The following is a 12,759-nucleotide window of genomic DNA, read 5'->3' on the forward strand; positions in this document are numbered from 1 at the left end:
CTGCAGACACCTTGCGACCTGTTGTGCTGGTTTGTTCTGGGTTCTCTCAGGTTCCTATTTTTTTTAATTTTCACGCTCCTGCGCTAAGCCCCGCCCCCTCCGCTCCTGATGCAGACGCGATGACGTCATCGCAATGGACACGTGACGCGGTGCCCCGCCCCCCGCCGTCAAAGGGCTTCCTGGAGCGCCGCGCTGTAACTCTGCAGGGAGGACGAGGGGGACTGAGGCTCCCGCTTTGTACCCCCCATGGGCCGCCGCGGGAGGAACCTGGCCCGGGGGTTACCACCCCATGTGGCGTCCCGGGAGTCGTCTGGCTTGGAAGGGAGGACAGGCTGACCCACTGCCCTCCGATCCGCCTGTAAGTAATCCTGGCTGGCTTCTCCACCAGCCCCTCTCAGAGATCCTGCCTCCTGGCAGGACAGGAAGACACTGAGGAAAGTGGGGAAGGGGGGGAGCTTTTAACCTCAGCAATCTCAATTGGTGCTGTCGTGGAGACAACTAGGGAAACATAGATTCTCCTCTATATTAGAGGAATAGATTTTACAGGACATTGGTATGAGTTTGAACCAGTAAACCTACGAAATAGGACATAGAACAGAGTTCAAATAAATTATGGTTTCATTTTTTTAGGATATATTTCATTAAAATTGCAAGCTTAGGAGGAGCATCACACTATGTCCGCATATCATGTATTGCAGTACTAAATAGTACTAAAGAACATTATGCAAATGTAGCTTGCATGGCAAAGAGGTACTGACCCATATAACGAAGTACAAAGATAGTTACATGTACCACAAACCCTAGAAAACTTTATTAAGGAGTGACAAAGAATATGTCTAAGTAAAGAGGCAAGATAATACTGACCAGGACAGTATTCACAGTACATAGAACATTTTACTATTGTTTTTCTGAATGGAATTGCTGCACAAATATCAATATCTGAACACCAACAAACTATTGACCAAGTAACACAACTGAAATATGTTCTGAACAGGGTCCAATGCAGGGCCCCAAATGGCAAACAAAATGGTCACCATTGTGCCCAAGTATTTGCAAATGGCGACAAGACTTTTAAGCTTTGTCATTATTTGTGACCAGCCTCACCACATGGCTGCTGGTTGTAGTAAAGAATATCTTCCCTGCATCTAGCAGTGTGCCTAGTGTGCCACAGACTAGGCAGCTCTGCTAGACGATGCATCCCCTGAGGACACGCTGCCTTGAATGATATAGGAAGGGATCAATATGTAAGCTAATCATTAATTATATGTGTATTTAAATTTGGCGACTTAAAATTTCATTTAACTCCTGCATTGTTTAGTTTAGGAGCCAATGGCTACTAGATAATATTTTTTTTTAGTCTGGAGTACTGCAATGTAACATTTTACACCACATTTTGGACAAGTTTTCCAAAATGTGTTATACAATATGTATTTTAGTTATTTAAAGGTATTGCTTATTCATATCACTGATCTTCCAATATACTTGAAAGTATCATCTTTGGAATATGCCTTCATTTAGTACGGTTTCAGACAAACATATGAAAATAAAGTGACCAAATATGGGATTGACAAGGCAACTGTTGGGTGGATTCACAACTGGCTGAGTGATCGTACTTAAAGAGTGGTCATAACTGGATGCATATCCAAGTGGAAGAATGTATCAAGTGGGGTAGCACAAGGCTCTGTCCTAGGCCCAGAGGAGGGAATTGATGGGGAACTGATCAAATTTGCCAACAACACAAAGCTAGGAGGGATAGCTAACACTAGGAAAGAGAGAGTATTCAAAAAGATCTACAAAAGCTTGAACATTGGGCGGCGACTAACAGAATGGTATTTAACAAGGAGAAATGCAAACTCCTACATCTGGGCAAGAAAAATGAAAAAAGTACATACAGAATGTGAGGAATGAGGTTAAGTAACAGCACATGTGAAAAAGACTTGGGTATACTAATAGATCATAGACTGAACATGAGTTAACAGTGTGATGCAGCAACAAAAAGGCAAACACAATTCTGGGATGTATTAAGAGAAGCATAGAGTCTAGACCACGTGAGGTCATTATCCCCCTCTACTCTTTCTTAGTCAGACCTCATCTGAAATACTGTGTCCAGTTCTGGGCACTCCAATTTTAAAAAGACATTAACAAACTGGAGCAAGTTCTGAGAAGAGCTACCAGGATGGTGAGCGGTCTGCAAATTATGTCCTATGAGAAACAGTTAAATGATCTTGGAATGTTTAACTCGTAAGAAAGAAGGCTGAGAGGAGACTTAATAGCTGTCTACAAATATCTGAAGGGCTGTCACATTGCAGAGGGATCAGCCGTATTCTCATTTGCACAAGAAAGGACTAGAAGCAATGGGATGAAACGAAAAGGGAGGAGACACAGACTAGATATTAGACAGTGAGGGGGATCAATGAGTGGAACAGGTTGCCACAGGCGGTGGTGAGTTCTCCTTCAATAGAAGTGTTCAAACAAAGGCTGGACAGACATCTGTCTGGCATAATTTAGTGATCCTGCACTGAGGAGGGGGTTGGACCCAATGACCCAGGAGGTCCCTTTCAATCAGGGTAGGGCTTAATATTGTGGTAGGTCTTATTTTGGGGGATTTGGTAGAAATCTAGTGAATAGTTTTGCCCAAGTCAGACATGCAAATCTATCTATCTTGTTGACAAGTGTTTTAGTGCATTCAGTTAAGTTGTTCTCTTTTCCATAAGGATGCAACGTTGTCCCACGGTGAAGCATTCAGTCATTTTTGAGATTTCTCATTGTAGTTTGCAATAACACAAAACAAAGAAAGTGATAAAAGGATATCCATGCATTCAAGCACTAGTGTGCATACAGTGGGGGAGGTCGGCGCTTTTGACGTTCAAATATTAATAATCCCCTTTGCTGCTGGAAGGCTCTGAGACTAATCTTAGAGTAGTATGCTTTCTCTCATCATTGAAGGCATACTGTCACATAGGAATCAACAACACGCACAGAAGCATTTAGTGACTTATAAAATGTACACTAAACATGAGATAATATTGATAGCACACTCCTTTAAGATAAGATAAAAATATTTTGTGCAGATTTTCCAGGTAATTAATACATGTCTGGTAATAAATATTGCTGCTCCCATTAATAACTTGCAGATGCTTTTCTAAGCTTCCTTACATGTGCCAATATCAAATGAAGAATTGATAGCTTCATTGAACAGATGCTTTAAATTTCAGCATCTTCACAAAAATAATTTCCTGGCATTTTATAAATGTTACCTAAAAGCAACGAGTAGAAAGGTGCCTCAGAGTTTAATAAAACCGGGATCAACTTATTAAAATTGGATATTACCTCTTTAGTGGAGAACATTTGGTTAGACGCCTGCCTTCATTGCACATAATGCTGCTCCAATTAAAGAAGTTCAGCTCAAAATCTCTCCAGCAACTTAACATTGGGTTTAGTAAGGCTACTTCGACTATGATCACACCAGACAACGTATTTTGCGTTTTTGAAAATATTTTATTTTGTTGGTTTGCATCTACAAAAAGTTTTGGTTTCTACACGTCTTTCATGTAGGAGATCCTTGAACTATATCTGTAAGGCTCTGTTCACAAGTGGTAGATTTGTTGTGACCGAAATTGCGCCCCACACATCCAAAATTGGGGTGTTTCTACAGCATGTGCGTGAATTTCTATAAAACCCCATTTGGATGAAGGACAGTTGCAGGCGTTTCTGCAACAAATCTGCCACGTGTTAACATATCCTAAATCTATAGGTAAACGATGGTTAGTAGGACATCATTTTGTTCCTAAACCCCACTTGGCGCCTCCAGCATTTTGTGCAATATTGGGTAGCTAGATTCAACCATTATCTTTCCATACACAACATTGTTTGTTCACCTGTTGACAACTCCTCGAATGTACCTGTTTTCACATTTGTCACTTCGTAAAGGGATATTTCAGTAATAACAAGTTATCAGCTATCCTCTGGGTAGATGATAACTTCTAGATCAGTTAGTGTCTATCTCCTGAGACCCCATTGATTGCCAGCACTGGGGTCCTATGCCCCCAGTTTAAATGGTGTGGTGACCAAGCATGTGCGCTGCCACTTCATTCAAAGTTTATGGGATTTACAATCATAGCTGAGCACTGCATCTGATTATCTTCGTTAGTCCCATACATTTATAATAGAGTAGCAATATATATGTTCGGCCACCACTCCATTCAAAGGAGGGACCCTGCACCAATCTAGCAGTTCTCACCTATACAGTGTATTATCTTTGTTATTACCTGTTATCCGAATAATCCTTTAAAGCCCCATTTACACACAATAGTTATACAATTTGAACAAACAAACATAGTAACATAGTATATAAGGCTGAATGAAGACAATGTCCATCTAGTTCAGCCTGTTTATCCTCCTATGTTGTTGATCCAGAGGAAGGCAAGAAAAAAAAACAAGAGTCAGGAGCCAATTAGCCCTTTTGGGGGGGAAATTCCTTTCTGAATCCTTAATGGCAATCAGACTGTTCCCTGGATCAACCCCTAATAGTTCCTACCTGCCTGTATACCCGGATTAACAATTAACCTAAGATTTATATCCTGTAATATCCTTCTGCTCCAGAAAGACATCAAGTCCCCTTTTAAACTCAACTATGGATTTTGCCATCACCACATCCTCAGGCAGAGACTTCCACAGTCTCACTGCTCTTACAGTAAAGAACCCTGTTCTGTGAGGGCGATGAAACCTACTTTCTTCTAGACGTAGCAGATGCTCTCTTGTTACTGTCGCAATCCTGGGTATAAACAGATCGTGGGAGAGATCCTTGTATTGTCCCCTCATGTATTTATACATAGTTATTTGATCGCCTCTTAGCCGTCTTTTTTCCAGGGTAAATAATCCCAATTTTGATAGCCTCTCTGGCTATTCCAGTCCCTTCATTCCATGTATTAGTTCAGCTCTTCTTTAAACCCCCCCTCCAGCACTGCAACATCTTTCCTGAGCACCGGTGACCAGAACTGTATACAGTATTCCATGTGAGGCCTGACAAGTGCCTTATCTAGTGGGAGGATAATGTTCTCATCCCTTGCCCCTATACCTCTTTTAATGCACCCCAAGACTTTATTAGCTTTTGCAGCAGCGGACTGGCATTGTTTACTCCAGTTTAATCTACAATCCACTAGTACCCCTAGGTCTTTTTCCATCTCACTTTTCCCTAGCAGTACCCCAATTAGTGTATATTGGTGACATCCATTTCTCCTGCCCATGTGCATAACCTTACATTTATCAACATTGAACTTCATTTGCCATTTTTCTGCGCGAGCCCCCAGCTTATCTAGGTTAGTTTGTAGCTGCACATTGTCCTCCGTTGCATTGATTATATTGTATAATTTTGTGTCATCTGCAAATATTGATATTTTACTGTGCAGCCCCTCTATCAGGTCATTGATAAATATATTTAACAGAATGGGGCCCAATACTGAACCCTGTGGCCCCCACTAGCAACGGTGGCCCAATCATAGTATGAACCGAATTAACAACTTTTTTGCATAGAAATGCTGAGCATTTAAATGTACAGATAGTTTGAAATTCTCTCCATTTCCCTCGTTAGTGAAAGTAAACACTGTATATGTTGTTTGCTCAGGTGAGCGTGTGTTTATACGAGGAATCTCTGGCCTGCAGGGTTTTAATTAGTGTGAAGAAATGCCATTGTCTTCTACCGGCATGAGTAAACAAGTAGTCATTGTGTTTAGCAGGGCAAGCAATCACCCCTCCTCTCAAGTCGTTCAGTCATTCAAATGACTAAACGAATTCCATTTAAAACTGAGTGAAAAGCAAACGATCTAACGACCTCTTTTATGCAGGCTAAAACTCAGTGATTAATGAAGAGTGAACGAATAGTGCATGATGGCTGCGTGTTTACACATATCAATTATCGATCTCTTTTGCTCTTCTGAACGAATTTTGAGCGATAATCGTTGTGTGGAAATGGGCCTTAGAATTTTTCTTGTTCAACATCCTGTAGGGATACAGTATGTTTCTTGTAAGGGGTGGATGAAGTGAGACCTACTCCAGCTGGTTCTGTATTATAGAAAAAAATATTTTTTTGCTTATATCAAATAAAAACTGCAAATTTTCTAATAATTCGGCTGAACGCTATATTTTTATGAAAATCAGTGGAAGGCGATTGTTCAATCTATTTAATTATTTTACTGCATTGAGCATCCTAATTAAAACATAGAGCAATTCTTGCAGAATAGAGTTTTACGTTCTTCTAAAATTTGCTTGTCCTGCAGTTTGTTTAGAAATGATGGTAGATGAATGTGTTTTGTTCTTTTATTTAGCTCTGTGTTAATCTATACTTTCTTTTTTGTTTTCAGAGTAACAGACATTTACTATAGCATGCAATGTACAAGGTTAGCATGAATTTACTTTTACTCTTCTAACACCATAAACTTTCAGAGAGGGCATAGGGCGCTATTGAAGAACTATTTCAGAATTGTAGTCTCTGCTATGAATGTGTAAAAATATAGCGAAATTGTATTCTAGAGACATTCTTATGTTGAATGTTTGTTAATGGGTTAACTTTTTTCCCAACTATTCCAGACTTTCTAATATGCAATTATTTGTTAGTAGAAATGATAATTAAATTTTTCACTATAACACCAAACCTACTGTTTTTTTTTAAATATTTGCATTATACTTTATTTTGGTAGACTATTAAATTAGAAACTGGCATAATTATTAATTGTACATCTATTACTAGGTGTACATCAGGTAAATCATGCTGCAAGCTTTCTGCTGCTCTACGCTCATCTTATGCATTGCACAAGAGTATTCATAGATGAATGGGGGCCCCAAAGGCTGAGAATATATATGTTCATGATGCTAGTTCTTGACGCATCTTCTGTCAGGACAGAAGGGCCTGGCGCTTGGTCACCTATTTGCACTCACTTTTCCTATCCTATGTGGGAAAGTAAGAACATGCCACCCTTCGGCCACATCATCTCTAGACGTAACACTGCTTACAAGAAAGAAGGCACTGTCTGCAGAGTAGGGAAGCAAGACCAACTTTGAGATCAAGTCTTCTGTTGACAGGCCTCATGGCAGCCATTGAGGCTGCTTCTGTGCTACATAAATCCTTGGTATCATGTGTGACCAACCCCCCAAACGTATTCTTTGAAATCAACTTAGATTTTTACTATTTTCTCAGTAAATCAAAGTATTTACATTGAAATTCTCCTCTTTAAGGGGAGAGCTGTGATCTGAAGATGGGCTGTCCAAGATGGGCAAGCCCTTTAAAGGGACATTGAACTTACAATTTACCTGACTTCCTGTTTGCAGGGTAATTTTATGCAATACATTGTCTGTAAACAGACAGTTCAAGTTGGGGAAAGTTTGACTGAAGGATTAGATAGTGGAATCAGACCAGAAAAAAATCTTAACAGTATTTCATATCTACACTTTAGAGAATCTCCAGGAACATCTACGTACTCTACTTGAAATCTTTCTGCACCCAACAGACTCCATACGGTTCCGTACTGCGGATCTGTAGGCATTTTGAACTATTTTGCAATGCTTCTAGGGGAGCATAGCTCCATAACTTGGCACGTAATAGTGATTCAAGAGCAAAAAAACATTATATTCCTCCAAATTAAAACAAAGGCATTCAGTACACCCCCACCAACTTCTATGGGTGCTGCATGACGGCTCGGAACTTGTACAGAGCCATGTGCACGAGGCCTTACTGTTGTAAGGGCATTACCTTTATTACTTTTGTTAATCTACGATAACAGACAGCACTTGGCAAATAGGGGTGCATTGCATTGTGTGATATCTCAGAATCATTTCAGGCTATGAGTTTTTTTACATTTGGAATTCATAAATTACTTTAGTGATTTAATTGAAAACTCTTTACCGAAGTTTAAAAACTGGAGGCAATTTACAAAAATATCCATATTTAAGTAGTTCATTTATTTTAAATTTGCCTAAAGTGATATAGAAGCGATTAGATTTCTGTGGAAGCAGAAACGTTCGTTGCAGTATGGTAACCTATTCTTTTCTCTTCTTCTTTGCAGAGAACACCGGTCCCCAGCGCTGAAGCATTCCGATGGTTCTTTTAAGCAGATGTATCATATTTTCAAGGCACTCTGAAGTGATTGACAAGCACTGGTCTTGTTTTGGGAACTGCTAAGTCCATGACTGAAGAATATGCTGAGACACTCTTTTCATTTGTGTACAGGGGTTTCCTCAAAAAGAAAAATATGAATAATGTTAAAAAAAAGCAAAAATAAAAACTAAAAAAAAGTCACCAGAGCCTGGCTGGTTTACTTACGTTTAGTACACAGGTTCTTTCTTTAATGTACTTTAGCTATAATTAACAGTGAAATTGTTGTCTACTTTAAAGTGACTACAAAAAAGGAGAGATTTGGGTAAACCCCTGCTGTAATATGATGTATCTTTGAGAAATTAACATATCTATACTTCATTTCCAAATATGTGTTTCAGTACTGTAAACTGTACAGATAGCAGCTTGTATTTTGTGTGTTTAGACACAAGGAGACAATCATGTCTGAGCATCTATATGAAGATTAACAGTTTGTAAGCAGCAGTGTGGTTCTGCAACTTAAATCTGGAGCAATAAATTCTAGCTTTAAACATTATTTCGCCAGCTGGATAGTCACAGCAGCAACAGCACTGTTTTTTTTTAATTTTTTTGTCTTTTTTTTCCCACCACTTTTTTAAAAAAAAACTTTTATTTGCCATGCATACTGTACATTCCCAGGAAATAAACCTGCAATTCCAAAAGTGTAAAAAAAGAAGAAGAAAAAAGAAAAAAAAAAGAAGGGAAATTGTAAATCCACACGTTGACTACTATCAAATAAGTCAACTGAACGGAAAGTGTCTTCTGTCCGCCATGGCAATATTTCCTTTTTCCTTTTATGTATCCAAGGAGTAATCCATGCAAACATTCTGACCGCTATGTGGGTGAGCACTTGTGTTATTAAGAGGATATCCCCCCCCAGAAGCACTTACCACAGATGACCCACTTTTCACTGCTTTGTAGACCAGAGTAAAAAAAAAAAAGCAGCATATGGTATTGTAGTTTGTCCAATCGGACCAGTCTTTTGAATTATTTGTTCAGGGAAACAGAAGTGTCCTGTGACCATGTAACTGAGTACATGCCTTCTGGTTAGGTTTTTCTATAGTAACTGTAAACACTGTAAAATATAAATGCATTCTCACTGTAATGACAAGAGTAAAACATGCATATAGATATATATAAATATATTTCTGTATATATAGGTCATGTCGAATACAGCCAGGCAACTCCAGACTTGAAGATTTTTTTTCTGAAGGATTTACATATAAAACTTTATTCATTACAGGGGTAGATTGAGTGATCAGGCCGTTGGGCAGGACCTAAGACCTCAACAACTAAGAGGTTGGTCCAAAAGCTTCTATTGCGCTGTACACCGAGAACAAGATCAGGATGGCTCCTGGGTCAATAGAAGGAATTACTTTTTGCTCCACCGATCAGTTGAGTGACATCACATGGAGTGACATCACTAACTCCCAGTCTAGGGCCCAGGTCTCAATCTGCTCCTGATACAATGGCTAGCACTATTTTGTCTCTCAGATAATACCAAATAAAAACTTATATGCATAGGTTTGTACTAAAAAAAGACCCTTTAATATGTGCCAGGGGATGACATGTCAGTTGTATCACTCCAAATCTGGAATTGCCTATCCCATTTTGTTTTCCTTTATACCATGATAAACGCGTTACATTAACTTGTGACATTTTCATACCTGTGTAGCAATTTATGGTACTTTTTTTGTTTGTTATAGACCTACTGAACAGCACCAGTCTTAAAAGCCCCTCCAGCAGATAAATATTTTTACCTAATGTTTTAGCTATGTATGTATCTTATAAGTGAGTCTTGAATGTTTTAATTTTGTGGGGGTTTTTTGTAATAAATGTTTTTAAATTACATTGAGTAGATCTAAAATACTTAGGTAGCTTTAAAGACACATAAGAAATGACTCCATTTGATTAGCCACCTTTACCAATCTGAATAGGATTTTTTTTTTACATTACTGCTTATCCAATACAAGATACTGTGGAGAAGTATCAATCGGCGATCGGTGATCGGACACAAGTAAAGCCTTGTTTGCACTTTTACTAGTACATTTTCTTAGCCTTCTACAAGTTGTAATTGCTCTACCAGAGATGTAAAATGATTCAGTTCAAGCTACATTAGGTGTACAATATCTACAGTCCTTCTTACCAATGTACTCACTGTCTGATACCCTAATGTTGCATGTCTTTGTGTGCTTTCTGTTTTAAAGAACTGGTTGATCTATATATTGTAATTGTGCTGCTTACATATCCAATCCAATTAAAGCTATACATTACAGAGAATGAAGAAAGAAGGTTTACTGCAGCGCTAATCCTGTAATGCTTCTACATAAAGTTATACTTTATAAACCTGGAATATATGTTTTATCAGAATATATTTTTTGTGTTTTTTTTTAATTTGTTTTGTAATTTTAAATGTGGTGTTATTGTAACTTTTTTTTTTTAAATGGTCAATGAAGTCTAAAGTGAAATTCTATTCTTGTCATTCTTGTGAAGCTCCGCTAGCTTATACTGTATACGGCAAAACTTCTAGCGGCTCTGTACAGTATAATCCTTTGGGAGAAATGGCTGCACAGAGCTCTATTATAGAGCTTCGGAGTAGTAGTTCTTCGCACCCCCCCCCCCCCCCATCTCCGCAGCAAATAAATGACCAAATACAGTCTATAAGCAAGAATGGCACTGTTTCTAAGTGAAAAGATTCCCCTTTTTCTAATCTCATACAACCACTTTAAGAGCTCATGTAAACAAGTGTACATCGGCTCCCGATTGTATGGAGTCGTAACGTCATACCCATAGACTACTATACGCTACTGTACCTCCAAATGCCTCCAAATTCCTACATAGGCACACGGAGGCATGCTGCATTGGATGTTGTATTTTAGGGGACATATCTCTGTTATATGGTGGCACGTGGAGTTCCTACAGCTTCTGTATGCCTTAGGTTCCAGTATAGGGGACTATTGCAAACACAGTGTAGAAAGAAGGGAGCAATCTGCCCTTCAGGTGTCAGCAGGAGCTCAATAGGACCTGTTAGCAGGTGGATTCATATGCAAGAAAAGTTTTTTTCTACGTATCTACCTGACTAACAGTTGTTCCCTGCTGTCCACGGTCCAACAAAGGTAACTTGACAGCATAAAACGTGGAGATTTTAGGTAATATGTACACATTGCGAAAGACTTTTCTTTATCTCTCCCGTATTATGAGTAAATGTTGCTAAGAAAAAAAATGGATGTTCACTTTTAAGTTTTTGTATTACTGTGTTCTTTACAATAGGGTACAGACAGGACTAAAATACCATTTTCAACATGCATTGAAATGTGTGAAATCTTCATTTTGCATTGTGAATTAGAAAAGGAAGCTTTTTTTTGTGTTTGAGAATCTTGGCATGTAACTCTTACAATTAATTCAAAAGAATAACAATATTTATATTGGTTACATCTGTAATCAGATAATGAGGAAAGAAATGTGTTAAATGAACATACCATTTAGGGTCGAATATCTTCCACAAAATAACAGTAGTAGGTCTTTGATCATGGCTAGATGCATAGTGATTTCAAACAGTTGGTTCCATGTAGCAACTAAATATTCCAGATTTTGTTTGTCATTAAATTTGGCAGTCTCACACTGAGATCTACTATGTTCCTAGCGAATAAAAGACAGCTCCTACTGGATGTTAGAATGATTACGCTATATTAAAAAAAAAGGGGAAATACATTTTTTTTTCCTTTTTTTTCTTGTCCTTTTAATTTATGGCCCACTGATATATACTCCTTTCACGATGTTCTCCTATTTCTGAACTGTGCTGTAATCTATGACATTTTCTAACAGATATATGTGTAAGGTGTATGTATGCTTGTGCAGTTATGGAAAAAGCAGTTTTGGAAAACAGTGTATTTATGAGAAAAAAAATCACCTATGGGGCATGTAAAAAACTGTAAAAATACACATTAATTTGCCCGGTAAAGTTGTTTTTGTGACATTTCTGTGTTGTTAAATAAAGGACTTTAGTATTCAAAATTTTTGCATTTATCTATAAAATTAGTTACTGTCTTTGCCTGTTCCCATTTACAAAATACACATATTGCTATACATTTATGTAACACATTGAGATGATGATCTAGTTTAGTTTTCCAATATGTAATTTATGTCTATTGTAGAGATGAGTGAGCATACTCATTAAGGACAAATACTCAAGCGAGTATTGTCCTTTTGAAGTACCTGCCCGCTCGTGAGAAAAGATTCGGGTGCCGGCGGGGTAGAGCAGGGAATGGAAACGGGGGGGAGATCTCTCTCTCTCTCCCCCCTGCTCCCTCTTGCTCACTCCTGCAACATAGCACTCACCTCCGCCGGCACCCGAATCTTTTCTCACGAGCGGGCAGGTACTCGAAAAGGACAATCCTCGCTCTAGTATTTGTTCTTAACAAGTATGCTCGCTCATCTCTAGTCTATTGTGCTTAAAAAGTTTAGTTTTCATCATTTTTTGGTGTACGATATTATTTAGAAATTGTTACTATAGACTAACTATAATACAATGTATTATAGAATCTGAAATCCATTATACTGTAGACTACCGGTTTTGGAAAAGCATATTTAATTGAACGTCTCTTGTAAAATATGGTTGCTGACTGACTATATAA

The 12,759-nt window shown here is 38.5% G+C and overlaps 1 protein-coding gene across 4 annotated transcripts in view; it reads left to right on the forward strand.

Moving 5' to 3' along the window:
- The window catches only part of CXXC4 (CXXC finger protein 4), a 133,340-nt gene extending 121,201 nt beyond the window's left edge, over positions 1-12,139 (forward strand). For 2 of the 4 annotated variants that reach the window (XM_066573923.1, XM_066573925.1), the window contains one exon: positions 8,058-12,139. In XM_066573923.1, coding sequence (XP_066430020.1) covers positions 8,058-8,102 — 45 coding nt within the window. In that variant the 3' untranslated portion in view covers positions 8,103-12,139. Of the gene's footprint in view, positions 1-6,359; positions 6,396-8,057 lie in introns of all 4 variants that reach the window. The other 2 variants (XM_066573924.1, XM_066573926.1) reach the window with 2 other exon arrangements.
- Positions 12,140-12,759: the final 620 nt, after the last annotated feature.

Source organism: Eleutherodactylus coqui, chromosome 7 (assembly GCF_035609145.1).
Source record: "Eleutherodactylus coqui strain aEleCoq1 chromosome 7, aEleCoq1.hap1, whole genome shotgun sequence".
In the NCBI taxonomy this organism is placed as follows: Eukaryota; Metazoa; Chordata; class Amphibia; order Anura; family Eleutherodactylidae; genus Eleutherodactylus; species Eleutherodactylus coqui.